Here is a 27,843-nt window from a genome sequence, read left to right as displayed (position 1 = left end):
CCAATCCGCAAAAATGGTGCGAGTAAAACCCTTTCTCCTTGTCAGCACCGAGCCTGTGCACGCTCCCTTAGCTCTGCTTTGTATTCCATCTAAACCACAACTGTAAAGCAAATGGTTTCTCTTCCTTTTCCTAAGCCTGCAAGCCTACTCCCACCAAACACAAGATCAGAAAATGGGGGCAGGGGGCAGTTAACAGGAACAACTGGCATGAAAAAAGTTATTCTTTTAGATGTCATGGAGGGGATTTGCAGGAACAAATTTGAATTGGATTCTAATCCTCGAAAAGTTTTAGCCAAAGTTCACTTTTTGATAAATAATAACTCCTTCCTTGGGCAAAACACAAAACCACCACAGTTCTTTTTCCTTTTCTTATGTAATACCATCATGGTCTATTAACTTGAAATCTGAAATGCCTGAAATCGGATATTTCCATATCCTTGTGAAAGTCTATTTAGGTACGACTGAATTGTCGCTACAAGAAAATTGCTATTAGAGATCACTGTTTTTTCTCAAGAAGCTTGCTAGAGACCAGTTGCTCAAGGCTTATAAACTTGCTGTCTGTTCTGCACGTGCACTGCCCTGGTGTCAGTTAACAAAACTTCCCACAGCACAAAATCTGCAATCAGATCAAGGCAACTATTTATTTAATTTATTTCCATCTGCAGGCCTACAGGCAAAAATGACGACTCCATCAGAACATCTTTTAGATTGGCAATGAGTGCGGGGAGGTTGGTATTCAGAGATCTGTCCATTAATTTCTTATGGAGCAAACCCATTCTAACTGCCTGATGTTACACAAGACATAATTAAAACGTACTTTTTGGTATGGCTGAACATGGCCTCCATTGATCCTGTCACACTGACTAAGATTATACTGATGGGAGAAACAGGCTTGCCTAACTCCCAAAGGTGATGTAAATAGATGTCTAAATGCCTGTGTAATACTTTGAAGGCAAACTTCAGTAAAAAACTGTGCAAAAATCAGACTGCAAATATTTCAGTTCAGCAATCCAAATTTAACATTCAGTAATCCAAATTTAACAGCATTGCTGGTGTTGTTTTTTAAACTTCATGTGCTTTATTTCTGTCTAATTATCTCCTTCACCTTACAAGGGTGCTGTGAAGATTATTTTATTAATATTTTCAAACAAAAATATTATAGTGGTAGGTACTTCAGAAGACATTAAAAAGTTAATACTACCATATTCGATTTGGAAGATATAAATAGAGCATTAGGAGCATGCATTACAAGATGAAAATAAAGGAATGTTAAATGGTTGCATGATTTCTTGAACAGCAGCTCCATGAGGTACCAAGTGCCATGAAAGAAGTAAAGCCTGTTACTGCATAATTAAGCAAGAGATGTGCACGGCACAGCCAAATCAAAGCTGCTTGGGTAATGTTAACTTTGGCATTTATCCGTTTATGAAATAAGGCTACAAATGAGTAATGCTCTTTTAATCTGTTTTAAACATGACTGTAATTTCATAAGGGACACAAATAATAGCAACATTTTAGTGTTAAAATCAGGTTTATCTGGTTATCAAGGAAAGTATCATAATTTATGTTGAATTTTTTTAGTGGTTGTTGGCTGAGATACACTCTTCAGGTGAATCAAAATAAGCCATAGGGCTAAGAGATTCAGGGTTTCAATCTCAGAAATTAAAGAATCAGAACTGCCTGTTTCCCAAATTAATTAGTCTTCCTACTAAACCTACCCTTCATTCATGAGACAAAACTTTGAAGATAGACCAAAGCCTGAAAATGAGCCAATTTGGGTGGGGAGGAGGACAGGAGGGCAATGTAATGCTTGTTACCACAAGCACAACATGGAAATCTCTTCTATTTCTTTATAGTTTCTGTGTAGTAGCTTGTTTTTCGTAATTAATAATGATGAGGCCCATGGACAACACTGAAGCAAGTTCCATTCACACCTGAGAACTGCTGTAAAATCCAGGAAAATCAGAACTAGAGAGGGACAGCTACGCTGAGTAGGACCTCAGTAACCAAGCCTACAGCTTTAACCACAGTCACTCCTGCTTTCACTACAAGCAAGCCACAAAAACAAACCAGAAACTGTAAGACATTAGAGGAAGGAAAAAGAGAAAACCAGCTAAAACAAGAAAAGCAATGTAATAAAGCCTCTTTCACATATCATTGAGAGTTTGGCAAAAAAATACAGACTGTACACACAAGCTAACAGCCTTGATCTGGTGATGTGATTGAAGGAAACTCAGCACCATTAACCAATAGGTGCATTTATTCATACTCTGTCACAAAACACCACTAACTTGGAAAAGATATAAAAAGAAATTACAACAATGAACTGAAACCCATCAGTCTATTTACGTTGGGTTCTAATAGCATGGCCACCAACATGAGCAGACAAAAGTACGTGCAGGGATGTAATTACAAGCAGTCACATCTTTCTTCCTTTTTCATGCAAGGTTTGTGCGCAGCGATACATTAAAAATCTTGCCACCTATCTCTGCATACTCAAACCTGAGGCGAGTGGGGAGAATGGCTTGCACTACAGCCGCTGACCGAAACCACTGGTAAAACTCATTTTGACTTCAGATAGAAGCAAAAAGTCACATTAAAAAGACTACCAAGAAGCTTTAAAGACAAACGAAAAATGGGTGTGAACAGAACCACTCAATTTGAACAGACTACATCTTAATCTTACTTTGTGCTACCTCTCTATAACACTGTGACTCCAATAGTGTGTAGCTTATATTTAGTGACATACATATAAAATGAGTACAAAATGATATATGCACTTGAGGGAATTTTAACTTCAAGCACTCCTCTAACTGCATGACACAGAATAGATTGCAACAGCACAAAAAGTAGCATCATGACTGAGCTTCAGTTTCCTTGCTGAAGACAAAAAAGAAATCACTTCTCTGTCCCTCGCTACTCACTCACTCTGGCTTCTCTGACACCCAGCTACTCAGATGGTCAGTGCATGAGGAGGACTCTCACAGGCTTCAGGGACAGTGAACAGTGCAGAAGACAGGTGGAAGGCTGGCAGAGATGCACACCCTTTGGCAGTCTGTATTTCCTCCATTTTTATGAAACACACTTCAAACGGATGTCATCCTCACTATCAAGGTAAGCATACTATCTGTCCTATTGACAGCTAATATATGTCCATCCCTTCGCCCACTGGGCACTTTAAATAGGCAGCCTGCAAGCTCCATGGTCAGAAGCAGGATTTTTCCCCCAGCAGGATTTTCCCCCTCTGGCAGCTACCAAAACTTATTTACTGGTAAGCCTCAGGCAGAAATTATCATGATAAGGAGCTCACAAAATAAAAGATCAAAATACTAGGAATTCTATCCATGAGAAAATTATTGTTTTAAAGTAAAAGAGAAAAGGAAAAACAAAATATGCTGCAATAAAGAAAAGCAATAGGAAACAAAACATTCAACAGGAAATGGAAGGAAACAGAGTGGAAAGGGAAAAGAACTGAAGAGAAAGACTGACAGCATGAAAGAAAGACCCATATTCATATATTCATGAATATACCAAATAGACCAATTTTTTCAGCTCAACATAGTGTTGATTCATATATACTAGCAAAACTTAAGGTGGAGATTGTGTGCTTTCCTGGCAAACACATTAATTTTACATCTTTATGGTCTAAACTGTCTTTACTAAAACAACATTGTAAAATTGGACTAGTGAAGGAACAAATAATGAATCACACCAGTTAAAGACAGAAAAAAAATCCCTTTATGAAAAAAACTCATTTTAGCCTAAAAATCATGTTGAAGTAAACCACAATATTATCTAATAGTATTTATCCAAAATACGCCATACTGCTATATGGTATTTGGTTGAGTTTGGACAAGTTCTGTATTTCAGAATATTTATAATATAGAATATTCATTCTGCATTTTGGAACAACAAGAATAAGAGAGATGGGCAGACAGATGGAAATCCAGAAAGGCAGTGAAGAAGGGAGAGAAAGGGAAAATGACATAGTAAGCAAAAAAAAGGAAGATTTGTAAAGCTGACAACAGCAAAAAGAGGAAAGTAAGGCACTACGGTCTAGTTTTGCAAAGATTCAAAATCCATAGAGTTCTAAGATTAAAAAAAACCAGATGTAACATTAAAACATTCCAAAATTGTTTCAGTCATACACACCTCCTCACTGAAGCTGAAAATAAGAGGGAGATGGGCAGAGAGAGAAGCAGAGTGAGAGAGAGACACACACTCGCACTCTAAGACACATTTCTGGGACCTCATACAGGCAAAGCTTCTATAAAAAGCCATAATGATCTTGTCTGTATGAGGTCTTAGTATCTAGTCCAGTACAGAAGTGGGCATGACAGAGGGACACACTGAGGGAAGAAAAGAAACAAGGAACAGGGGTGGGGGGAAAACTCTTGGAAAACAAGCAGAGAAATACACATCAAAATAGATTAATCAATTATTTTTCTCAATTCTAAAAAGAAATAGAACAATAAAAGATGATCATGCTATTTGTTGGTGAAATGTGTTAAAAATGACAGCCATGCATTAACAGATAAAACAGGGACCTAAGCAAAGTAAAGCAGAAACCTCAAATCCCTTAATTTCTGTAGCCTAATTCCAACTTTTTTGAGGAAACTAAAGATTTATTTACATATGCATAATAAGAAAATAAATATTTTGTATTAAAAATGCTTAAAATAGACCTCATGATCACACAGAAATGTTAGTTAAATATGCCATTATCATTAAAATAAATAAAATACAAATGTTCTCTGCCAAACAGAAAATTAAAAATCAGCTCTTTCTAGAGTAAGCATAGGTTTCCTTAATTATCATTTGCAGCTGAAGTTATCAAGCGCATATATGCTCATTGAATGAAAATATGTGGCAGTACCATAGGAAAAGAGTACTAAAGCAATGACCCACACGGCCTTTCAAGACCACTTTTGTTTGGAATATTTTTGAAAACTGCCACTGTTGCAGTCACTGGCAGAAATTCTCTTAAAATCATTGGAACTCTTGCTGGTATAGGGACTGTAGGATCTTTAGCCCCAATTCAGCAAGGTACTTCATGGGTTTTAAGCAGGACTTTGATAATTAGACATACACTTATTTGCTTTGCTGAATCAGGGCAGATCAGATTTTTCAAGGAATTTTTGTTTCCACCTCTTTTTTTTTTGTTATTTATTTGAAGATATTTATGTTAAATATATAGCTTTTATAAAAAAAAATTTAATATAATTTTACCATTTTTATAAAATTACCAGAAGACAACCATTGGCCTGAATATCTCACCCCTGAGGTCCATCAGCACTTATGCCTTCCCCTTCAGAGGGAATACATTTAGGCCAATGTCCTGCATGAGCCGTGCTGGCCGTCATTAGGCTTCGAATGGACAGAACCCTCCTCCTTTCGACAAAACACATTCAGAAACCCTCCAAAGGCATTAACACTGTGTCTGCGCGTACACACTCGAGCGATGCAATCTGCGTGTGCGATTAAGACATTCCCTTGGGGCAGTCACTTACTAGAATTACTGCTGTCATCCTTGGTTCCATCGAGACTTCCATCGGGGTGCATTTGCAAGTAGTAGCCTTGCCTGCAATATAACCTGGTCACTATACCCTTGAGCTGGGGATCTGAAAGACAAACATATTTTGTCACTAGCCTCAAAACTTTTTCCAAGAGTTATCCCTACTTCTCTCACTGTAGGAGGAAGTTTGGTGAAGAAGCATTGCCGTCTTAAAAATAAGTACTACAACAGGATGGGTCCTGATGGAGATGGAGAAAAATCTTGCCACAGAGTATTATTAGGCCAGTTGCGTGTCCTGTTCTCTGCCTTTAACATCCTTCATTATAATTAACACAGGTAAAACACAGAAAAAAAGAACACCCCAAACACCCATAGTCAAAAGACTTAAACCAGATTAGGCCCTGCAAACAATTTTAGACTTCAGCAACAAGTATAGAGCCTTACAGAAACTAAGAAAATATTTAAAAAGCCCTACTCGTTTCATATGTGTTAGTAACTTACTATACTTCACGTAAGTTTTAAGGACACTTGGAGGAAAAGGTCTGTCTCCTTTTACTCTCTACCAAAAGTGATAAACTTGTAACAGTCCCATCTGAACAGTTCCCAAAATATTTTACCAATCTAGAAGCGGATACAATTCACGTGCCCTCTCCCACCACTCAGGGAATAACACCCACAGTCAGGGCAAGACATAACCCTCCTTCAATAGAGGAAAAAACCTGAAAAAACCCTCAGTAAGCTAAAAATGTATGGGAAGTTCAGGTAGCTGAACAGTTAAGCTACCCTGTTTAATACTCCGCATTTATGAAAATGTCATTTATGAAATTGTCAAGAATTGGGCAGGGGCTGCCAAGCCACAACTTTATGGTTCATCTCAAGGATGGTGCCTTACCAAATCACAAATTAAGCTACTGCAGAACTGGTTCAGTGCTGAGGAAAAGGACATTGCATCTTAAAAAAAATCAACAGCACTACCTCTGTGTGATATCGGTATTAATATTGTTAAACATAAACTATTAGGCCCAACTCCAGGCAGCCAGTACATACACTTGTGGGAACATTGGCATTAAAAGCATCTATGTTGTATCATGCTTAGCTCCACACTGATGAACTAAAATGATAAAGACTTTGAGACAGATATGTAATAAAATGAACAAGTGAAATTCTAAGGAAGACAGAAATGATTTCCATGCGACCCTGTGGCCAGAATATAAAATCTCCCTTGAATTTGTGTATAATTGCTTTCACAATCAATCATGCTGGGTTACTTACAGTATCCTAAGGGGAGGTGAAAATAAACAATAAGAAACAAAACTGCCTCTGAGTGGAATGCTCTGAAGTTTTCAATAGAGGCTCAGTTCCATGAAACAATTATGAAAATGTTAAGTTTTTCTTGAATATACAAATTACAAAGTCATATTAAACAATAAACCCATTAAAATTAAAAATATAAGATTAAACTGTAAATATCATAGTAACTGTTACTATAAATATTAACACTGTAAGACTTTCGAGGCATGGAAATAAATAATATAAACATTTGATGATCAACATGTAAGCACATTACAACTTTTTTTTTTTAACTGCAAATTTTGCTTTCTGTGAATTTTTACATTAGCAAAAGTTTCTCTGTCTTCATATAAGAATACCCAGAAACAAATATTTTTTAAATTTATAAACAGAACAAACTGTATTTTCTTTGAATGTACTGTCTCAATCAACTTCATCAGGCAACTCAAAAGTATTTTCATCATTTAAAAATGAAAAGTGAGTTCCTCTTACACCAACTTCATCAGGCAACTCAAAAGTATTTTCATCATTTAAAAATGAAAAGTGAGTTCCTCTTACACAGGCACTATTCCTATCAACCCATGCTTTCAATGTGCACTTCCAAATTGGCGATTTTAAACATACTTGCTTTACACATATTAAAATGGCATCTTAAAAGACTAAACAAAAATATTTTTAAAATATTATTAAAACAAGAGCTTTAAAAAGTACTTAAAGGAAAAATATCAGTATTTTGAAAAACAGTTTCTACACCCAAAGAATCATGAATAAATGATTCTTTATCATAATTTCTAGCTCAAAGAAGTATCATAGGAAAGCAAAGTACAGTCAACTCACTATCACCAGCTGTTTACATCTACTGCTTCAAGGGAAAAATGTAAAACTTACTTAGAAGTGACTTTCAAAGTTGTTCTTTATACTCATTCTATTCATTTTTCTAAATTCACAAATAAAATCTAATTTCTAACAAGAAATTGCACAATCATTTTTCTGTTTTCACCAAACGCATTATTTAAAGTTAACCCTGCTTTACCAGCTATCCAAGATTATATCTGAATGAAAGTAATTTGGTGGATAGCGATGCATTTCAGCTAGCATTTCAGGCTATGTGTGATGAGACAGGGTATGAATCCCCCATTTACTTGGTCACTCAAGTCCAAACACGGCGATATAATAACTATTATGGCATGAGACCAGAGGATCCTAGTCACATGTTATATCTCACTTGTATACAGTTTTAATGGTTTCATTTGTCAGAGTACTGAACAAAACTGTCCCAAAACATGGCTCTTTCACAATGAATGTTTCATTGAAAACTGGAATTTACTACTAATAATGTGATATTAATTAATATTTTCATTGTGCAAAGCAGTTCTCTATAGACTAATAAATGGGGAAAAAAAAAAGTCTTTTTTTTCCCATGAAATGTAGCAACTGAAACTTTCTTTGTACTTTTTTCCTGTGGATTATTAGAACCTTTTTTACCCAGCCTCCTAAGAACATCTTTTCTACCTTAAGTTCCTACCTGTCCTTAGCAAGATTAAAACTTTTATTCCTGACAAGTAATTTAATCATGCATTTTTTACTAGTTCTTACTCGTAATATTTAGTTAATATATATCACAGCACTTTGGATCTACAAATCAAAGTGAATAACAACTAAATGTTTTAGCTGAACAGTGCTTAAAAAACTGGGGGAACTGGACAATGAGAGATGGTATTTCTTTGATCTTAGCCAACGAGCAACCCAGATTTAGTGATGGAGATGTATGAAATGACACGTTAATCTCAATCATCCGAGTCGTAATAAGCAATAGTCAAAAAGACTACTCCATACAGCCTCAAGGTAAATATCTCCAAGATGAAGCAGACAATCCTGTCAGGCAAGGAATTTATCTCTCCTCCTTGCAGAAAGGTAAATGTTTCTTTCAGGTCTTTTTTGAGACACCTGGGCAGCAAGCAGAGAAGAGAAATCCGCTAGTCCCTGTATTTCTATGGTGTTTTATCTACCCATTGTCACTTAATAATATTAGAGGAACAGTCTTAGCTTCAGAAGCTTTACAAACTAGTTTCTCATATCCTTCTTGACCACACTTTTGCTCTTTTACTGTCTGCTAGAAAGCAGGAGTGACCAGCAATGCCCAGAAACACCAGCAGAAGACTGATGCTGCCTGTCCACAGGTGCACTGGATACATTATGTTTTTTAACTCCCACTGCAGTGATACAGGTAGGCAGACCAGCAATTACTCTTACCCTTTACACCCCACACATGCCTTTTTCTTCCCACATGAAAGATAAAGGGAATGGCAAGAGAATACAGCAAAATAATAAAACACAAACGAACAGGATGAGAGCAGACACCTCACCACAGAGTTCCCAGCTCTCATGATTTTATTATAGATATTTTGCTACTAATTCTCTTAAAGTCCTAGCCACCACAGTGAGGTGATTATGTGAAAAATACTGTTTCTATTTAATTTTAAACACCTTGACTGCAGGGGAAAAAAAACCCAAAAGAGCAAACTTCACCATGGATCAAAATGAAAGGACAGTTCAACATCTCCTAATGATGTTTATTGATCTTATTTTGCACCTTGAGTTCTGATTTTGAAGAGTTCGGCGTGACAAGTCTGCAATGCCCCACCATGGACAGAATTATTCCGACTTGTAGTTGCTACAGGTTGTCGCTAAAACTTCAAAGACATTGTACAGAAGGGACAAAGCGACAGCTTCTCAAGCCTCTCTTCCACAGCAACCTGCGTGACAGCAGCCACTTGCAGCCCGCTTTTATTGCTTTTTTTTCCTTGTCAGTGGCAACAGCAGGATGCATGATTGCAGTTAGCATGCACACTCTGTCAGTAGCTTTTCTGATGTCCTCAACAAAGGCGGAGTTTAATTAAGATGTCTTCTCTCCTCCCTTGAATAGTGGCTACAGAAATGACTTTGGCATTAACTCATGACAGGCTGAGTGCAGCTCTTGCTTTAGAACAATTATGACACTTTATGTTTTGAATTAAGACTATTTTCTGTTCACAAACAGAATGCTTTTAGCATCTCCTTCCCCACCCCCACAGGCTGCCAAGACACATCTCTCTAGAAATTTTATAGGTTTAAAATAAACAAGGGGGCAAACTCATTAAATACAGGTGTTAAGGATTTTACCTTTATGTTCAGACATAGATGAATTTACAATGCTAAAAGAACAACGGTGAATATGCCCATTGTATTTTAACACCATGAAAAATGAATCCCTTAGCATCCACTGGAGTTTTAATTTTTAGTTTTTACCATAGGAGGGCTTTATTTGCCTGTCATCATTTACTTACTCACTCTTTTGAATAAAGGCACTAAATAAAAGCCTGTTTGAGCTGACAAGCAAATGCCTAATGGTGGGTTAGTCTCATATCAACTCACATTCTTGAGAATAAACTGCACTATCCCGTCATTTACCAGTCTGTCACAAAATGAGTTGCTCAGCGAGTCAAATGAAAGCCAGTATTTAGAGGTACATTCTGGTCAAATAGCATAGCATCAAACTGTTAACAACTGGTAGCTCCAGGTCCTTCACGTTTTACTTGCCCTTTATTCTTTGCATTTCCCTCCGGCAGTTTTTCCTTTCGGATATTTCAGTACTAAAAATACCATTCATGCTGGTCCAGAATAAATCAGGCATCTTTTTTTTTTTTTTTTTAAGATTTCTGGTGCTCCATTAGTCACCATGATTTGACTGCCATTTCTTGCTTGCTGATGTTATGATCAGCATTTGTTAGGAATCTTCTCCCTCATCTATTAAACTTTATTTGAAATATCAAAAACATTTACAATCTGTATTAGGATTGAAAAAATATCAAACCCCGAAAAAGCTGCAACCCCCAGATTCTTTGTGAAGTTGGGAAGCAAAATACCGACCCAAAGCGCAGAGCGTCTCACCCACTCCAGATCCGTCTCCCAGTTAGTTCATAAGGCCTGGGACATGTAAAAGGCCACTTTTCCTGACATCTCACACAAGAGTACCCTGACAATAGTGTTGTGTGGAGTTTTGGACTGGGATTCTTGCAGTCTCTCTTGCTGAAGTCATTCGACTTTGTATAATAATTAACTACCCACCAAAGGTGGGATCAAAGCCCATCCACTAGACCACAGTTCAAGGCAGCCTCCAGCCCTTCACTGACTTCTGCACAGAAACCTATCAATGCTTCAGATTAATGTCTGGATACTATTCAAACCTTTAAACATGTGTCAGCACTACTTAGTATTTTAGCAACATTTTCCAGTAGGCAATTCACCTCCAGAAGGAGGGACCAAATCCCATGTAAAATGACATTTCCTTTTTGGATTCCCATTTCAGGTATTTCAGTTCTTGCTGTAATGCTTTTCCCAGTTTCCAAAAGTTGTCTTGTTCTCAAGCATACTGTTTATGTTTAATTGCAACAGTACTCTAGCAGGTACAGTCAGCACAGATGATGGCATTACATTCCTTTTCCCTTGTTTTTGGCAAGTTTTGCATCATCATTTCAGCACATAAAAGTGCAGGATCCTCTGATATGCGTGTTAACGCAATCACGAAAGCAAGCTTCCTAAAGCAAGTATGAAGCCAATGGGGAATTCAAAACGCAGAATTTTGTACTTCATTTAAAGGTGATAAAATCCTAACATAGGCATCTAAAACCATAATGTTCCTTCATTATTAAACTCTTCAGCTGTTCTTATGATACAGCTCTTGCATTCAAAATCTTTATACACTCCTAACTTCTTTATTATTTTGACTATCCTGTCACCTGGTGTCTCAATGTTTCAAAGTTTCTGATCATGTTGTTTTTACTTTCTCTCATTGTTAATAAGAAGTGATAAAATATGGGCATTTATATGCTAGTGCTCTCTGATTTTAATAATAATGTTTTCGATATCTCATAATACACACCAGAAAACTAAAATTTAATTAAAAACTTGAAAGAAAAATAGTTTTAAAAGGAAGTTTTGCTCTATTCAGGACAAAGGGGAAAAGCATATAATGTGAACTCAGAAAAGCAATAGCTTCCATTATTCCCTGTTCCCGTAAGTAATAATAGTACTTATTCTGAAACGCAGTGTCTTTGTGAGCCTATTTCTCTGTGCTCACTTATTTTTCTGTCCTCACGATGATTACAGGGCACTCAACTTCAGTGTTTATTTTTAACTCTACTTTTTGTCCATTCATGCCTCACATCACAAGCTCATCTCCTGCAGAATCTCGCTTTGAGAGCACATTTAGGAGAGACAGAGAGTCCTCCTGCGTTCCTGTGCTGTCATTGTCATCGGCACTTCCACAGCGTTTATGAAATTTCTTGGTAAACTATGAAAGCAGGTCGGAGTTCTGCAAAAATGGTTGCTTTTCTTGAAAGCACAGCATCGTACCCTTTGTGCTGGCGTCCTTGCCTTTGTATTGCAAATGTTTTTATGTTAACTGCAAAATGTGCTCCTTTCCATTTCTGTGGACTGACGTTTTGTCTCTAGGTCTTACAGTACATTTGTTTACAAAGACTTAAAACCCCAGCAAAATGAGAACTGTTAAACGCAAATTACATTTCAATCCTCTTCAGGAACAAGTAATTTTACTTGTATATAGGACTCCAAAGAGATGTGGCCAGGATGAAAGGAAAATTGATTGAGAAATGGATAATCCCATTGTGAAAGGGAAATAAATGTATTTAAATATTGGTTATTAGTTAGGAACAATATCTTTATTGTTTCTGTATAAAGAAAGATTACAGAGGTCCCATCAGACAAGCTGAAGTTTGACCTGTTAATATGAATAAAATACCTTATTTATTTAGAAAAATGTTTATTTGTGTAGGAAAGCATGAATGCACTGGCATTAATTCATATGGAAGCTCTACACAAGAATTTTTAATATTATTACACATACGGTACCATTAATAATTATTTAACATTTTTTATAACATTCCATTGCTCTTTCAGAAAGGGTTGGTATTTTCAGTTTAATCTCCAAAATCTCTAACAGCAACAGAAATGAAAGCAAGGCAATATCACCAAAAAACTATAATCAAGGATCTACTGCCTTTTTTTTTTCTTTAAGAAATGATATACCTAAGAAATGTCATGAGTTATAGGAAGCAGACTATTAAGAACTACTTGAACCAGAAAATAGCAAGTCATACTAAATATTTCAGTTGTTCTTTCATTTTTGCAGTGTAACTAAGTTTTACTCTGGAATGCTATTTAACCAGGGACCTGCTGAAGAAATAGCAGACATTTTCCTATACTTTATTCTACCGTATGCACAAGCATTTGTATATTTTATTTGCGAGAACGCAGTGAGATGGAGAGACAGAAAGAGAAGCAATGCATGGCTGCTTTGGATTTCTGAGATCGTTTTCCCCAAATCCTCCCTGTGAGAAAGATGAGAGTCCTGTTCAGCCTACAGACTGCAAGGCCTCATAATCTGTGGTATTAAACACAATTCAGAAATCTTAAGAGAAGCAGCTTGGAAAACTGATCTTCAGCCAGTGCAACAAGAAAATAATCCCCTGTACTTGAAGAACACAGTCTGTACTGTTTCTAATTCAGAATTACAGACTCATTTCTTCTATCATTGGTATGACAAAGCTGTGCCTCTTTACTGGAGGTGCTCGCTGCTTATTTTATGAGTTCAAGGTTAACCTGGGCCACAACTTCAAGGTTTTTTGTCTTCTCCCCATCTCTGCTATCCAAGAAAACTTGGAATATACAGAAAGAAAACAAACTCTTAGGAAGTTACATGACCCCAGGAGCTGGGCTTTAAGGAAATCAGTAGATTTTGATGCTGACGATACAGGACAGATCACAGAAAACTGTGACAGGCAGTCACTCAACAAATTTTTTTTTGAGGGACCTCAGCACAAACAGCCTTGCTTCTCTGGAACTGCTCTTACTTTGAGACTGACTAGCAAGAAAAAAAAGTGGCAGGCTCCTTTTATGCCACTTAATGCTCCTAGAGGGGAAAAAAAAACCCCAAACCTACCAACACAAAAAACCCAAACAAAACCAAACCATTTATCCCACCTAGATTACTCTGGCTCTCTTGGAAAGGCTAGTCCAGATATTTAGCTACTAACCAGAAACTAAGCAGAACTATACTTGTAGCATCTATGAGAAAATAAGCAGAAACAGTTCAGGTCAACTCGATTATTCACTAATAAGGAGTAAATCTTCCAGTTCCGAGTCTTTTGATGATATGGTGGAGACACAGTCAGCAGAGACTACCCCAGCCTCCCACTGGCACCATGAACTAAACCTACTCTTCACCTACAAAAAACAAAAAGTATTCTGTAAAGTCTCACAAGATTGGAAATGTCTGCTAGGTTTTGGAGGAGCTCAAAGTTGGTTCATGTTTTGATGGGAGACCTGCCCAAAAATACCTCAAAAAGACTGAAAGGGCTTTCAATCTCGAAATTTAAATTGTATTAGAACACAAACCAGAACAAATAGCTTTTAAATATATAACCTGAAAGTGAAATAAAAATAAGTAAGTTTTATAAGAAATCTCCCATCCTATCTAGTGTGTTTTTTCAGTGACTTCATGATCTGTTTTTTCATCCTGCTTTGCCTCCAGTCAGCTCTCTCACCATGGAGAACTGGCTATACATCTACCACCTGTACTTTTTTTAACCTGTTCAGGTGACAGGGTCTCCTTGCCCTGTTTCTCACATCCTGCCTTTCATTCCCTACCTGCTGTACAGGTCCAGCGTCGTTTCCCAGCTGTGCATCTCCAACTATGCTGAGCAGTCAAGAGGACATAAGAAGACAGCACTCCTCCCTGCTGCCCAATCACATCATAACTTTAATAACAAAACGCATTTGTAAACTTAAACAAATAAAACAAATATGCCATCAGTCACATCTCTCCTCCTTCACAGATGTATAGAAATACTCAGATTCTCTTCAGGCTAACTATGCACTTAACAGAAGATACAAACTCCACCTTGTAGCTACTAGGAAATAATACACAATCTGTAATTTCTGGTTGTATACACAGAAGTCTATCAGCACATTGAGCCAAAGCCACCAGCAACTTCATCAGCGATCACATGCATTTTGCATGTAGTCAGTCAGACTGAAGATCCACGGCAGTTCTGAATGTGTATTTTCTCCCAAGATGTATAATACAGAACTGGCAAAAAAACCCGAAACCAAAACATATTCCTCAAGTCTGCTGGGCCACAACACTTCCACGATGATGGCTCCTCCCTTCACTGTCTGCTTGGCCAAAAACAGTTACACCAGATTTTGAACTCCTTCAAGATGGATTGGGGAGAAACAGGCAGCTCTAGGTATGATTTCACTCATTCTGAAGGATAGGTCAAAAATGCACCGAATGAATTGCATCCAAGAGAGCTTACTTATCCACCCAAAACATCTACTATGTGCTCTTCAGGCCTGTTCAGCCTCTGGAGACACTAATGCTTTCAAGCCTTTGGATGAGCCTTTCCTCCCCAGGACTCAACTCCATCCCCTGTCAGACTATTCTGTTTGGACTAGACTTATGGTCTGACCCAGACAGCCACTCATTCACTCTCACGTTGTGTTAGGAGACCCACCTATATTATAAAAATGCAGCCACGTAGGCACAACTAAATTTAACCTGGTTTGCTAAGCATCCTCAACTATCAGCTGCTGACTTTTCTCACACCAGGGTTTCCACTCCACCCTTTACTTTGAAGCTTGTCCTGAAAACTGCTTTACAGAGCACACACATTCAACTAGCATGTTTTAAACAGAAATCGAGAGCAATTTCATTCTCCAGATCCATTTCCTTGCACTGCAGCAGTATCTTTTTAGCCCCAGTGAAGACTGAGGCTCTACTGTGCGAGCCAGCACTCAGAAGAGCCAACAGGTATGCCCCTAAAGAACAAATTACAACCTTTTCTGAGTATTAATATTAAACTATCTTTAAATCTCTTACATTTCCTGCACATTTATTATACCGACAACTTAAATGTTATTTGAAGCTGAAAGATTAGAGATTGAAAAGCAGGAAATTTGTCCCCGGGATTTCCACAGCAACTTTTGCCCAAGCCTGGTGACCCTGCAGTGACAGCACTGCTATTAGCCCCTATCACTGAGCACCTGCAACAAGTGGCGCAAATTTTACTCTGTAATAATGTCGTAACGACAGCCTTTGACTGAATGCTTTCCTCAGCTTTCTTTAGCGTCACAACCCGGGGCCTCAGCTTTCCCTAGCTGGGGCAAGGCTAGCAGCTGAGGGCCGGCCCCGCAGCCCCGTGCCCACACTGCAGGCCTCAGGCCCAGCGGATGCCCCTCGGCTGCAGGCTGGTCTGGAGGCTGGCACACTAACTTCAAAACCCTGCGTTGACACAGCATAGTGTAAAAAAAATCACTGCCTGTCCTTTTTCCATTTCTAACCCTCACGTGCTCTTACTTGGGCTGCCTGATGCCCAGTCTGAGGGCTGCTCCTCTCTACCGTAACCAGAGGTGTTGCTAGTGCTTCAGGTGTAATAGTGCAGGTGAAATGATGCACGGTTTAGTATCGTAACGCACCTCCAGTACATATTTACATGCACTTCAAAACCAACATAACATAGCATGAAATACCTAACACTTTTACTTTCTACCGGGACATAAATTCAAGCCTCTCCAGCTCCTAAGCGCAGCCAGAAAAAAAAAAAAAACAAGCAACGAAACAGAAAGGATATTACTAATTCAGAAAGCTGTCCAAAATTAATCTACTTCCTTTTCAACGAAGCTCACATTATAGCGGAAGTCCTTGTTTATTTTTCAGGGCCTTTGATGTAGTTCTCTATTTCTACACTCAAATACAGCAGAAATCTCCAACATAAATCTTGTTAAGATTTGGCACACAAGCCAAACTCCATTTTCTACACTTAGAGGAGGGGCATGTATGGGCCTTGATTATGCTTTATTAGGTTTGTCACTAAAATCTGTGTTAGTGGCCCCGTCAAGTGGGTGACACTTCAGTTTTCTAAGAAATTATTTTTAGCTGTATGCAAAGTGTGGGTTTACCAGGGAAGAAAGAGGAGGAAAGGGAAAAGAGAAGGTAAAAGCTCCCATCACCCCAACTAAGGCACTGCCAGCAAAACTCACCCACCATCTTTTTTAGTGTGTATTTTGTGGACAAACCAGAAATCTGCTGCTTTATAATTAAAGTGTTGCTTCAGCTGTTTCTAGGGAACATCACAAGACAGCAAAGGAAGCGCAAGACATTGGGAAGCAGGCTGAGCGACGACTTCGCTTTCAGTACAAGGCCCGAAGATGCTGGGCCACTCCCTACCTAAGGTAACCATACAGCCCTTGCCACGGTACCGTCAAAGCAACAGAGAGGTTTTTCAGCAGGTGCTTCCTTGTTGCAACAGTAAGTGGAGTAGTGGCAACTCACCTTACCGAGAAGAACTGACACACACACAGCTCAGAAACTATTTACGCCCTATGACTTTAGGTTTCTAAGACGAGCGCCCTGACTCGCACTCTGAAAGGTCATAAACTAGTCAGGGTGCCTGACACTGAAGACCAAAGTCTGAAGTTGGATGATGTGAATAAAGGAACCATGGTGTCACCCAGGATGTTTGCAACTGAAAAAGGGCTTGGATCTGAGTCTCCAAAGCACCAGCAACTGCCTGGAAGTAGGACGTCTGGCCTTTGTTTTTAGGACCAAGATCAACAAAATTTGTTTGTAGTTTACCAAAATAAAAGAAAAAGAAACCTTGAAATAAAAAGCAAAACCAAATGGATTAAAAGCTTTCCCATTCTTCTCTAACAGGCCAAAGTGAGCAATGGTGTACCACTGGCAGCTGAAAAATCATTGGGTCACACGAAAACAAACAAAATCATCAATAACAAAGAGTTTAAATCCTTCATTTCCTGACAAACTAAATACTTAATTCAGTCAAAGAGTAAATATTTCATTTCAAAGATGAGTGCAATTTTATAATTTTAAATTTAAATTGACTGACAACTTGAAATAAAGACTTGCTTCAAAACTGGAAAAAATAATAGTAAGAAAAATTGTAAAATGCCTATCTGAAAATAAAAACTTACTCCAGATTGCTTCCAGGTTCATCCCTTTTCCTCCTACAAAGAGCAACATGGTTAAACTAACATGTCTGTGAAGACTCTTCGGTTGCTTTGAGTCCTGCATTTTAGAATCAACAAGCTTGCAAAGAAAAGTACCTTTAAAAATAGCCCTGTCCTACCAAATATCCCATCTAAAGCAAAGAGGCACACAAATCGTTTCCACCTGAGGTAACGCAATCAATTCTGTGGCTTCTGGTTTCACTTACCAGAGTAGTTCTGATTTATGTGAAAGGACCCAAAACCTAAAGACCTCGTCATAGATATATGCCCTGTTTGGAAACACAGAGACACCAAGGAAGAGGAGTATTACTACCAGATTCAAATTCTCATAAAAGCAGAATCTACACCCTTCCTGTTGGGAAAGTGTCATGCACTCAGACGGGACAAGTGTCTTCTATGGAATTTCCTTGGCTGCTTCCTGAAATCTCCAGACATCCAGCTCTAATGCAAAGAAAACCAAAGCTAGTTTTTAATTTCTGCCCAAAATTATATCACAAGTTGCCTCTGTATTTCTACTTTGCATCTTTTATTTTTAGAACATGGTTAGTTTTGAATATTTTGACATAAATATTTTAAAGGCCATACAGTTATTTATTGAAATGATTATTGAAGTTCAAAGTGAAGACAGGTTGCTTCCATTACATCTAGGTTAAAAAACCCGTGGTATCTACAAGATTTTGTCTGTGTCCTGTTGCTTACAACATTCTGTAGACTCTAATGAATATAGTGTTACGCTGGGACTCCAGCAGCCTGAAGAAGGTGAGGATGGCTCCGTGGGCAAAGCCCAGAGGTCTCAGTCAGGAGAGATGTGTGGGTCAGGCTCCACTTCAGAGGAGACTGGGGTGGTCCAGAGCACTGAGGCACGTTCCTGGAGGAGGATGAGCACTGGCCTCATACTGCAAAGTCACAGTAAGAAGACCCTGCTGCCGGCAGATTTCCAGGCAGAGTCTAAACTCAGGAGATCAGCATCACCCTCACTTTACAGACAGCAAAACAGAAGCACAAAGAGGATGGACGCTTTGTCCAAAGCAGCAATAAAAATGAGGTTTTTCTGCATCCTAGTCCAGGATGTAGATGCCCCTACCAGGGTATACAAAAGGACTTAATATGACTGGAAAAGACACAATTAACAACTGGATAGACAGAAACCGCTATTTACAAGCATGTCAGAGGCCAATTACCACCCTGAGTTTTACATTAAATTGACTGTGTTTATTTGTGTAAGACAGTATTAATCCCACTGTTGAGGCAAATGGAAGGATTTTAGTAGAGGAATTTAAAGTGAGGGAAGTGAAGGCAAGGGGAAAAGGCTTGCCACTGTTAATAAAATAAATAGATGTCAGCGCAAATAGACATCACTTATTAGAAGCCTTCTATCCATGTAGCAGAATGACGGCTTATAAAATCTTTCCCCAGCACTTTAATATCTAGTGATGAATGCAACTGGAAGGGGGAAAAAAAAAAAAAAAAAGAAATCCTTGTCAACAGTTTCCAAACAATTCCAAATAAAATAATCTGCTTTAAAATTATATTTTGGACAATGCATGATAACTACTGGATATGTGTTGTACAGAAGAAATAATTTCTCAGTGGAATTACCTCCTTTGAAAAGACACAAAACATTTTAACGGCAGTGTTTGTACACTGTAAATAGCTCTAAGACTTTTCTTGAACTCCTGAGACACTTAAAGCTGAGTAAACTGGAAATTAGTATGAAGATTACCTTACATACTGTTGGGACACCAGCAAAAATCTAAAATGTCGAAGTTCTCAAAATCTCCTAAATAACTAAACATTAGTAAATGCTTCAGGTTTCTTTCACAGAAATGTCTGTACTCCAGTCACATTAAAAGAAGATAAATGTTAGTGATGAGAGCTAAAATTAAGATACTCACAATTTTTTGGATCAATACAAGTGGAATGGAGACAACCACAGCTAAATGCTGGGGAACTTTAGACTTCAAAATCTACTTATTCCACCATAAAACACTCCTCCTTCTTTAGAAATCCAGCTTCTCTGTGAGAGAAGAATCTGTTTTTCTCCTCAGCTCTGCTGAGAGCTGGAGACTCTGGGAAGCTGAGCTGCCACCGCAGTGCAAGGGAAGGCTCCTAAAGGTTCAGGCTCACAACTCTACCAGGCAGCCTTCTGCCTGTCCAGGCACTGGAGACTGGGAGGCTTTCAAGAGGCAGATAGCTTGGTTTTGGGACCCACAGTACTATTGTGGGTCTCAGCTCTCCTCAGACCTGCCAGGCAGCATCTCAGGAACCAGAAGCAACCTACTTCTAGAGTAGACTCTACAACTAGAGTCATTAAGACTTCTAGAGCATACATCTGATGTAGTCCTCCTAGGCTCCCTTCACAGGCAGTGGAGCTATCTACTTCAGGATGCTGTGAATTACACCCTAGAAATACATATTTTTCATTAATTGCATGACAGCCAAAATATGAATCTATAAGTTGCTCAAGCTTTTGTGTCTACATAACAAGAATTTGCTATTTGAATCTCATCCCAAGAGTCTAGAGAAGCTCCATGGCCACAAATTCATTTGTTGGAAACACACTTTGGTTTTCCTGGAACTTCAGTGGAATCAAAATATCCCAGAAAAATATTCTGATTCAATGATAAATGACTACAAGTAATCAATGATGTAACAGATGATTGCAATGAAACTTCTCTGAGAAATGTTGTGAGTCATCTGAATCCAGTCAATATCAAAACCCTTTGAAATGCCACCTTGAAGGCAGAACTTTTTCGAAGCTGGCCTTAACAGAAAATTATTTCCTACTAGGGAGAAGAGGGAAATGTGCTCAGTAACTCTGTTTCCAAAGAACTTAAGATGACTGCCTTAAAGTCAGAAGTCTAAGGAAACACATGGTAATAGTTAAACCTTCCCTGAAAGACACACCTGATGGGGAACAGACCCTCTGCTTTTGTGACACTCACCCACAGCATTCCAGAAGAGAAAATACTTCCCTATCCTACTTGATATCTGTCTTATGCAATCCCTTGAAGAAACAAGTTTATGAGATCTTTCAACAGCAACAAGCAGATTGCATAAAGATCTAGCTCCCTGTCATAGTGTACAGGTAACACCAGTGTACAGGTGCCACAGGTATTCAGCTAGTCCAACTGATGTCCAAAGTCAGCATCTGGATGCAGGAAAATGCATAAAGTAGACCTCAAGGGGATGAAGTTTATGCCCCTGTTTAGCAGAAAATGCTTCTAAGACACTGAAGTGATCCTTTTTGTTTTGATTATCTGCCTAGCAAATATTCAAAAACAGCTGATGAAACACAGATTCTCCTGTGCTCCTCAGTAATCCTCTTTTCACCTCATCAACCAAGAACGAGCTTCGAGCTCTGCAACTGTCCTACAACTACCATCACTCCACACCACCAAACACTCTCTGATAATGTCCTGGCACTGGTTACAAACGTCAGTCACCTCTTATCTGACTATGGCGATGTATTTTGAAAAAGCTTTCCAGCTAGAATTAAGCAGAAAATAATGTTCCTGTCATGAAATACTTTTTCAGGATAAAGCGCAGAACAAAGCCTTCTTCAAGAAAAATTAAAAAGAAGGCAAAAACAATACCAGAGTTACTCACACAGGAATAACTAGCAGCCTGGCAATCAGCACCCACTGGAGATTCAGGTTAAAGGCTTTTTGTCTGAACGAAAGTGAGCAGGAACTCAGACTTGAAATGTCCGCATGGTAGGAGAGTGCTCGAGCCACAGAGCTGCTTGTTAAACCCTGAGGTTTAACAAAAAAAATTCTTCAGCCTCAAGACACTTTTCCAACAGAAATTTTAACAAAACTACCCTGTTCTGATGGAAGCTTGGCATTTGGCCAAACCTGACAGAACAGTAAAACAGTTTCAGGTAAAATCAAAACATCAGTCCAACAACCTCTACCAGAACATCACAAAAAATGTAGCCCATCTGTCTAGGAAGAAGGATTACTGCAGACACATGACAATTTTACTTTACTTGCTCACCATAAAGTATTTAGTTAATTCTTTTCTCCTTCACCTGATGATGATATACAGTCCTAAGAACTGCTTCGTTTTTTTTTTTTAAAAAAAAAGCAATTATAGTTACAAGCATAAAGAACAAAGCAAAATGCAATTAAACATAGCACACCAGAAGGTCACTTGAACAAGTCACAAAATAAATTACCTAGGTCTTCTAAAGAATCTCTTACTCATTAGGGCAGAGTTTCACCACTGCTACAAAAGCAATAGACAATCTCAAATTTAGCACACACACACGTGTGCACCGTTCCACCCTCGCCAGCAAAGGTGAAGCCTACTTACCACTATCATCACTCTTTTGTCATTATGTGAAAACACAAAGTGGCACAAAACTTTACAAAATTTACGTTCAGTAGAGCTGCTAAAAATAAATCTTAGATAAATGAAGCAATTTAATTTGTTAAAACATACACTTAACTCATTTTGCTAAACCATGTACCATACTTATCTCTCCTTCCTCATAATGATGACTGGAACTTTCTAACCTACACAGCTCTTGATTTTAAACCTAATATGTTGCTGTGCCTCCATATCTGAAGCTTAGCATGTTTGCTTGTATTTGATAGTGCAACTCCTCTAAGAATGTAAGCTAGAATACCAGTGCGATGTGCTGAAATCTGTTTGAATGCCAAACATGACGCATTTTAGTAAGCATCCAGTAAAACTTCCACCAATAGAATGATTTTAGTTATATTTGAAGTCAGGCCTGATTCTTTATGAGACAAATAATAGCTTGATCACTGTTGGGTTTTTTTAAAAGCTTTCATTCAAATGAAACCTTCCAGCATTTATTTCTAATAGGCCATAGCAGTTTAATGAATCCATAGGTTATCTGTCTTTATATTCAAAGTGAATGTGAACTTAAAGGCAGATGTATTTTTGATTCTACTTTAAGGTATAGAAAGTCAAGTATTTGCAGAAATGGTTTTATCCTTTGGAAAGACAAAACTACCTCTGTCTTTAACTGCAGCAGAAAATACTTCTATTCTTTCAAAACTGTAAAATAAGTAACCTTGTATCTGCAAGATTACTTGGAAAGATACATTTGTTATAACCATCTTTCCTCTAAGGAAAGATACTAAGGTCATCCTGGTTTCTCAAATAGAAGAATACAAACATTCTCACAAATATTATTTTTCCCTTTCAAATCCCTGAAGTAGAAACAACATAACCTTCCCTTTGAAATGTATGAATTACAGGGAATATATAATGCAGCGTACAGGTTTCACTGTCCCTCACTACATCTCCTGTAGCTTGTGTGGCTCTATCCATCTTCCCTCAGGTTCCCCTCCCTTGCAGTACCTGATCTTCATGCGTCAACTAAGGAACATCATGAATGAAATGCAGTATACTTTCATTATCAGTCAGGTGTGTTTGGAAAGAAGAAATCAGGGATGAAAAAAGTCTAGAAATGGAAAGCCATGATGAAAAAAACAAAGGCAACCCATTACAGATGATTAGGGGATTTTAGGCAACGCCATATATCTTCCCTGATGTAAGATTCCACTAAGTTCACTCTATATGGCTTAGGCAAACTAAACCAAAATTAGCAGCATGGACCATATTAAAACCTACAAATGCAAACAAGGCCAGAGGGACATCAGAATCACCAACAGTTAATGCACAGAAACGTGCTTTTCCCTGATCAAAAGTCTATTCATGTACCTACTACTGCCAGGGCTACTTCTAATGTGCTGTAATGGCCGTTCTCACAGCCTTGCTTGCTAGTTCCAGTAGTAAACTCAGAATGAGGAGCAAGTTCTGCAGCTTCATGTGCTAAAATTAAAATCTCAGTCTTGAAAGATGTATGTAACTTCTGTACATACAAAAATTAGTGAAATTTAATCGAAGTCTCTGATTTTGTTTACCAAAACCTGTACAAAAGTTGGTTATAGTCATCAGTAGGTTCCAAACTTGCAGTACCAGAACCAACTGGCTATATTTTATTTTCCCTTTACAGAACTGAAACTAATTCCAAGTATCTCTCTATTTTAGTAGCAGAAAGCTGTAAGAAAAATAAACTCAGTGAAATACACTGGGGATACAGTGATAGACCTGAAGTTCAGAGTTGTTCTGCTGCATTTCTATATTGTTCATCTTTAAATGTTTCTCCACCCATAGCAAAGCCTGACTTTGCTGCCAGCTCCATTCCACTGACCGAAATTACATAATTGCTGTCAGGTAGCTGGTTGTCACAAATCAACCAACTGTTATTCCCCTTGGTTGTGTTTTAATACATGAAACTGCAGGATCATGGCAGGTAAGAGGCATTAGAGAACTTATAAAATAAAAGTTCAAGCCTGAATAATTAATGTTACAGTACTTTCTGAATAAGTCTTGTATACCTATCATACTTTTTTTAGATGGAACAAAATATGTATAGCTTATTTGTTTGGGTTTTTTTTTCCCCCCTTGGGTAATCAGGTGTCTTACCAATATGGCTGTACAGTACTACCCAGTAAGGACGTGTCTGTCAAAACAGGCTTTGACTGGAAATGCTGCTCTGACAAATTAGAAAATACAGCATGCTTTGCAGTGAAAAACTCCACAAACCTAAATGTCGGTTTGTTTTCCCAGATGACAGTACAGTCATTTTCTGAACAGCTTTGTTTAATAAGTTGTTGGTATTACTACTACTCTGATTTCCAAGCTGAAGCTTTCAAGCAGCCAGAGCAGTTTCCAATGCACTGCTATGATGTCCTTCTGTTAGGAGCTGCTTATGAAGCAGATCACAAACCACGTCTGCTCTATTTTTGGGTTTTGAGTGGTCTCAAGGTGTGGGCCTAAGGCAACATGTCTTCCAGTGGTGTAAGCTCTGTCACAGCAAAGCCAAGGATGCCTATGGGCTCACCTATGTCAGAGAGTCATATCCTTCTCCTCCAGAGTCCAGCTGCTCATGGAAGCAACATCACCACCGTACATACTTGCCACAGCACTCACATAAATATCCGGAGCAACCTTAACATCTAATATCATAACTGGTCTACATGTGTTATGTATCTATAGCTGCATTGTGTTGCTAGGATGGTGAAAACAACTTCTTCTCTCCCTTCTAACTGTTTTTTCTAATTTAATTTGCAGAGACATAGTTACCCACGTGGCATATAAGCACTCTAGTACCTGTTTCACTACTCCCACTGGAGCAAGAGGTAAGATCCAGTGCTGGCTGATCTTACTGTAATGACTGAGCAATAGCCTCATGGCTAGCCTTTCTTCAGATTTACATTCACAATGCAGAAAGATGGCAGCATAAATCCCTGTGACTCTGAATGGCAGGACTGAGCAACTGCATGTTGGGATGGCTGGAAAACAATCCTGTTTCCTTTCAAAAGCATCTCTGCTGAAGTTTACAGGCAAAGGTGGTGGCAAAGGGCTTTCAGAGCTATAGAAATTCGTATTTCTCCTTCCCCTGTGGGAATGCAAATAGGAAAATTTCTATCTTGCTCCAAATACAGAGTCTGAATGACCCCAATAAAGAAAATCTATTCAATCTTCTCATCTTCCCCTGAAATAGGAGCTTAGATACCAGTAAATAAATAGACAAACTAACAATATTAGAATTAGGTCACTGATCAACTGCCTCACAATTGTCTAAAAAACACTGATCCAGTGCCTCTCTACAAAGACAGAAAAATGAACATAACTAGCCACACACTCAAAATGCGGAAAGCCCAATTGCCTCCAGTATGCAGAAAGACCAATTCATCATGAAAATGTTCTTTCAAAGCTCAACAAGGGATACAAGATCGAAAAAAACTAATACTGGTATTTCAATAGTTGTCCCCTAAAGACACTTTTCTGTTTCCATGGCAGTAGACAGTAGAGTCCAAAAATGTGTAATTTTCATGTTAATTTAAAAAAAAAAAAAAAAAAAAAAGCCTTTACAGGGATAAAAATTCAACCCAATAACCAAATGGAGGCATTCAGGACTCACTGAGCTGTCAACATATTAGAGCCACTGTGCGAGACATTGCTGATACTATGGCAGAAGTGAAGAAACATTTTTTCACCTCCTACACAGCTATGACATATCGCTAAAAAAGAACTTGGTATGCCACAATCTATTGGACTCAGGATGCGAGTTGTGCCATTAGTCCTCTGGTGTCACGCCTGAACTGCTTTGGAAAATAAACAGCATACACCCAAATTGTTCCTATGCAATAGCACATATCTATCTGGAAATCAACTGGAACTAACACCGTTATACGTATAAATCATTACACAGTCAAAAACTAACTGCATCTCATGTAAATAGAGTGAATAGAATAAAAATAAATAGCAAATAGTTAAAGACTGTTTCTATGTCAGGTCTTGTCTGTAGTAGTCTGTGTCATCCTTGATACAATTTACAGCAACAAAAATACCTAAAAAGAAGCAAAACCTTTTTGCTGCTTCAGGCTCCAAATGTGGCTGGTTTCCCTACTGTAATTAGGAATTGAAGTTGATCACACTACTTATATGAGTACGAAGCCTGAATTCAAAGAAACTGCTTCAAACAACCCCAATTATTTCCTAGATGGATACTAATATCAGGACAGAAATAATTAAAAAATTAAAAATTACATTGTCTTTACAAGTCCATTTAACCTAGAAGTACTTACATCTCTAGTCAGGTTGCTCAGGTGCATTCAACTTACCCTTTACACACCTTAACGTGATTGAATTTTCTTAAAGTTTAGCCAAAATTTGCAGTGAAGGCTTTTGGAACAACAGCATCAGCAATTTACTAGCAATGCATTCCCCCCTTAACTACCTATACTCCACCCTTATACTACTTATACCTAAACATTCATTAGCAAAGAGTAGAAAACAGGCTTATCTTCCTTACATCCCTCCCTATATTTAAAACAAATGCCAACCGTGAAAACCAAAATACCAATACTGTGTGAAGTTGGTAACAAGCTGACAAAATTGCAGTTAAGAACCTCTAAGCATAAACATTTTTTAAGATAAGATTCACTATGTTCCTCATATTTGTGCCAATCAGGCTGCTTAAGCAATGGTGTTTTTAGCTGCTATTCTTGGAGCTCTGCAAGTGGAGAGTTTTAGTAAGTCAGATCCTGAATTTTTGACTGTTAATCCACGACAAACTTTGAATAGGACCTGGCCAGTGACATCCAATGACCTAGAAAGCTACCCCAGTAATTCAAGAGAAATGTTTGCTTATGCCATCGGTTCATTTCAACCACTACATTGCAACGTAAAACCCTGGTAAACAGGGTGATGATTGATTGATTGAATTGTACTGAATATAAGTGGCCCTGAGATGGCTATTGGCTTGATCTTGCCACTTTGTCATCGCAACAACGAGATACAAATGACTATTCACATCTTAGTTTAACCACAACCAGATTTTTCAGGCTTAACCTACACTGATTTTAGTAGCTTTTAATTGTATGGAAAACCTGATGAGTTTTTGTTTCTCAAAAAATGTTTGAGAGTGCTGATATACCTATCTGTAAGCAGAGAACTAGAGAGTATGGCTAATGGGAATGGCTTGGTTTTTCTTTCTTTCTGTGGTTTGGAGTCAATTATCTTATCTCTACAGTGACATTCACTGTTTCTGAAGAAAGATGGCTGCTTACTAGTAATATTCAGGGTTTCCTAAATGCCATAGTTTATGTAAAGCTGAGCCATCCACTAATTTTGGTTTTTTTATATGCATAAATTTTTTGCTCATTTTGCATAGAAGTTAGAAGAGAATACTTTTTATACAGAGCATTACATATCAATTTTACAAAGATTTCCAGAATCATGTGCATTACATCAAAAGATCTGTTTTTAGGGTAGTAACATCACAACCTCACAGTTGTTTAGCACATATAAGCTACTTAGACAGCAGAATTTAATGAATAAATTTACATCTACAAAAGGGCTAAAATGCTAAATTTCTTACTTGTACACAAATTGCAAAT

General features: G+C 38.1%; 1 protein-coding gene across 7 annotated transcripts in view; it reads right to left on the bottom strand.

Annotated features, from left to right (window-relative positions):
• FGF14 (fibroblast growth factor 14) overlaps positions 1-27,843 on the bottom strand; it is a 415,933-nt gene that overhangs the window by 104,252 nt on the left and 283,838 nt on the right. For 6 of the 7 annotated variants that reach the window (XM_009470248.2, XM_087757513.1, XM_087757512.1 and 3 more), the window contains one exon: positions 5,511-5,621. The exons of the other annotated variant lie outside the window; for it this stretch is intronic. In XM_009470248.2, the coding sequence (XP_009468523.1) occupies positions 5,511-5,621 (111 nt within the window). The remainder of the gene's footprint in view (positions 1-5,510; positions 5,622-27,843) is intronic. 7 annotated transcript variants of the gene reach the window in all.

The sequence above is a fragment of the Nipponia nippon genome, unplaced genomic scaffold, assembly GCF_047370975.1.
Source record: "Nipponia nippon isolate SJK-2023a ecotype South Korea unplaced genomic scaffold, ASM4737097v1 scaffold_2, whole genome shotgun sequence".
In the NCBI taxonomy this organism is placed as follows: Eukaryota; Metazoa; Chordata; class Aves; order Pelecaniformes; family Threskiornithidae; genus Nipponia; species Nipponia nippon.
Note: the sequence above shows the minus strand (reverse complement) of the source record. Positions and strands in the feature narration are given on the sequence as shown.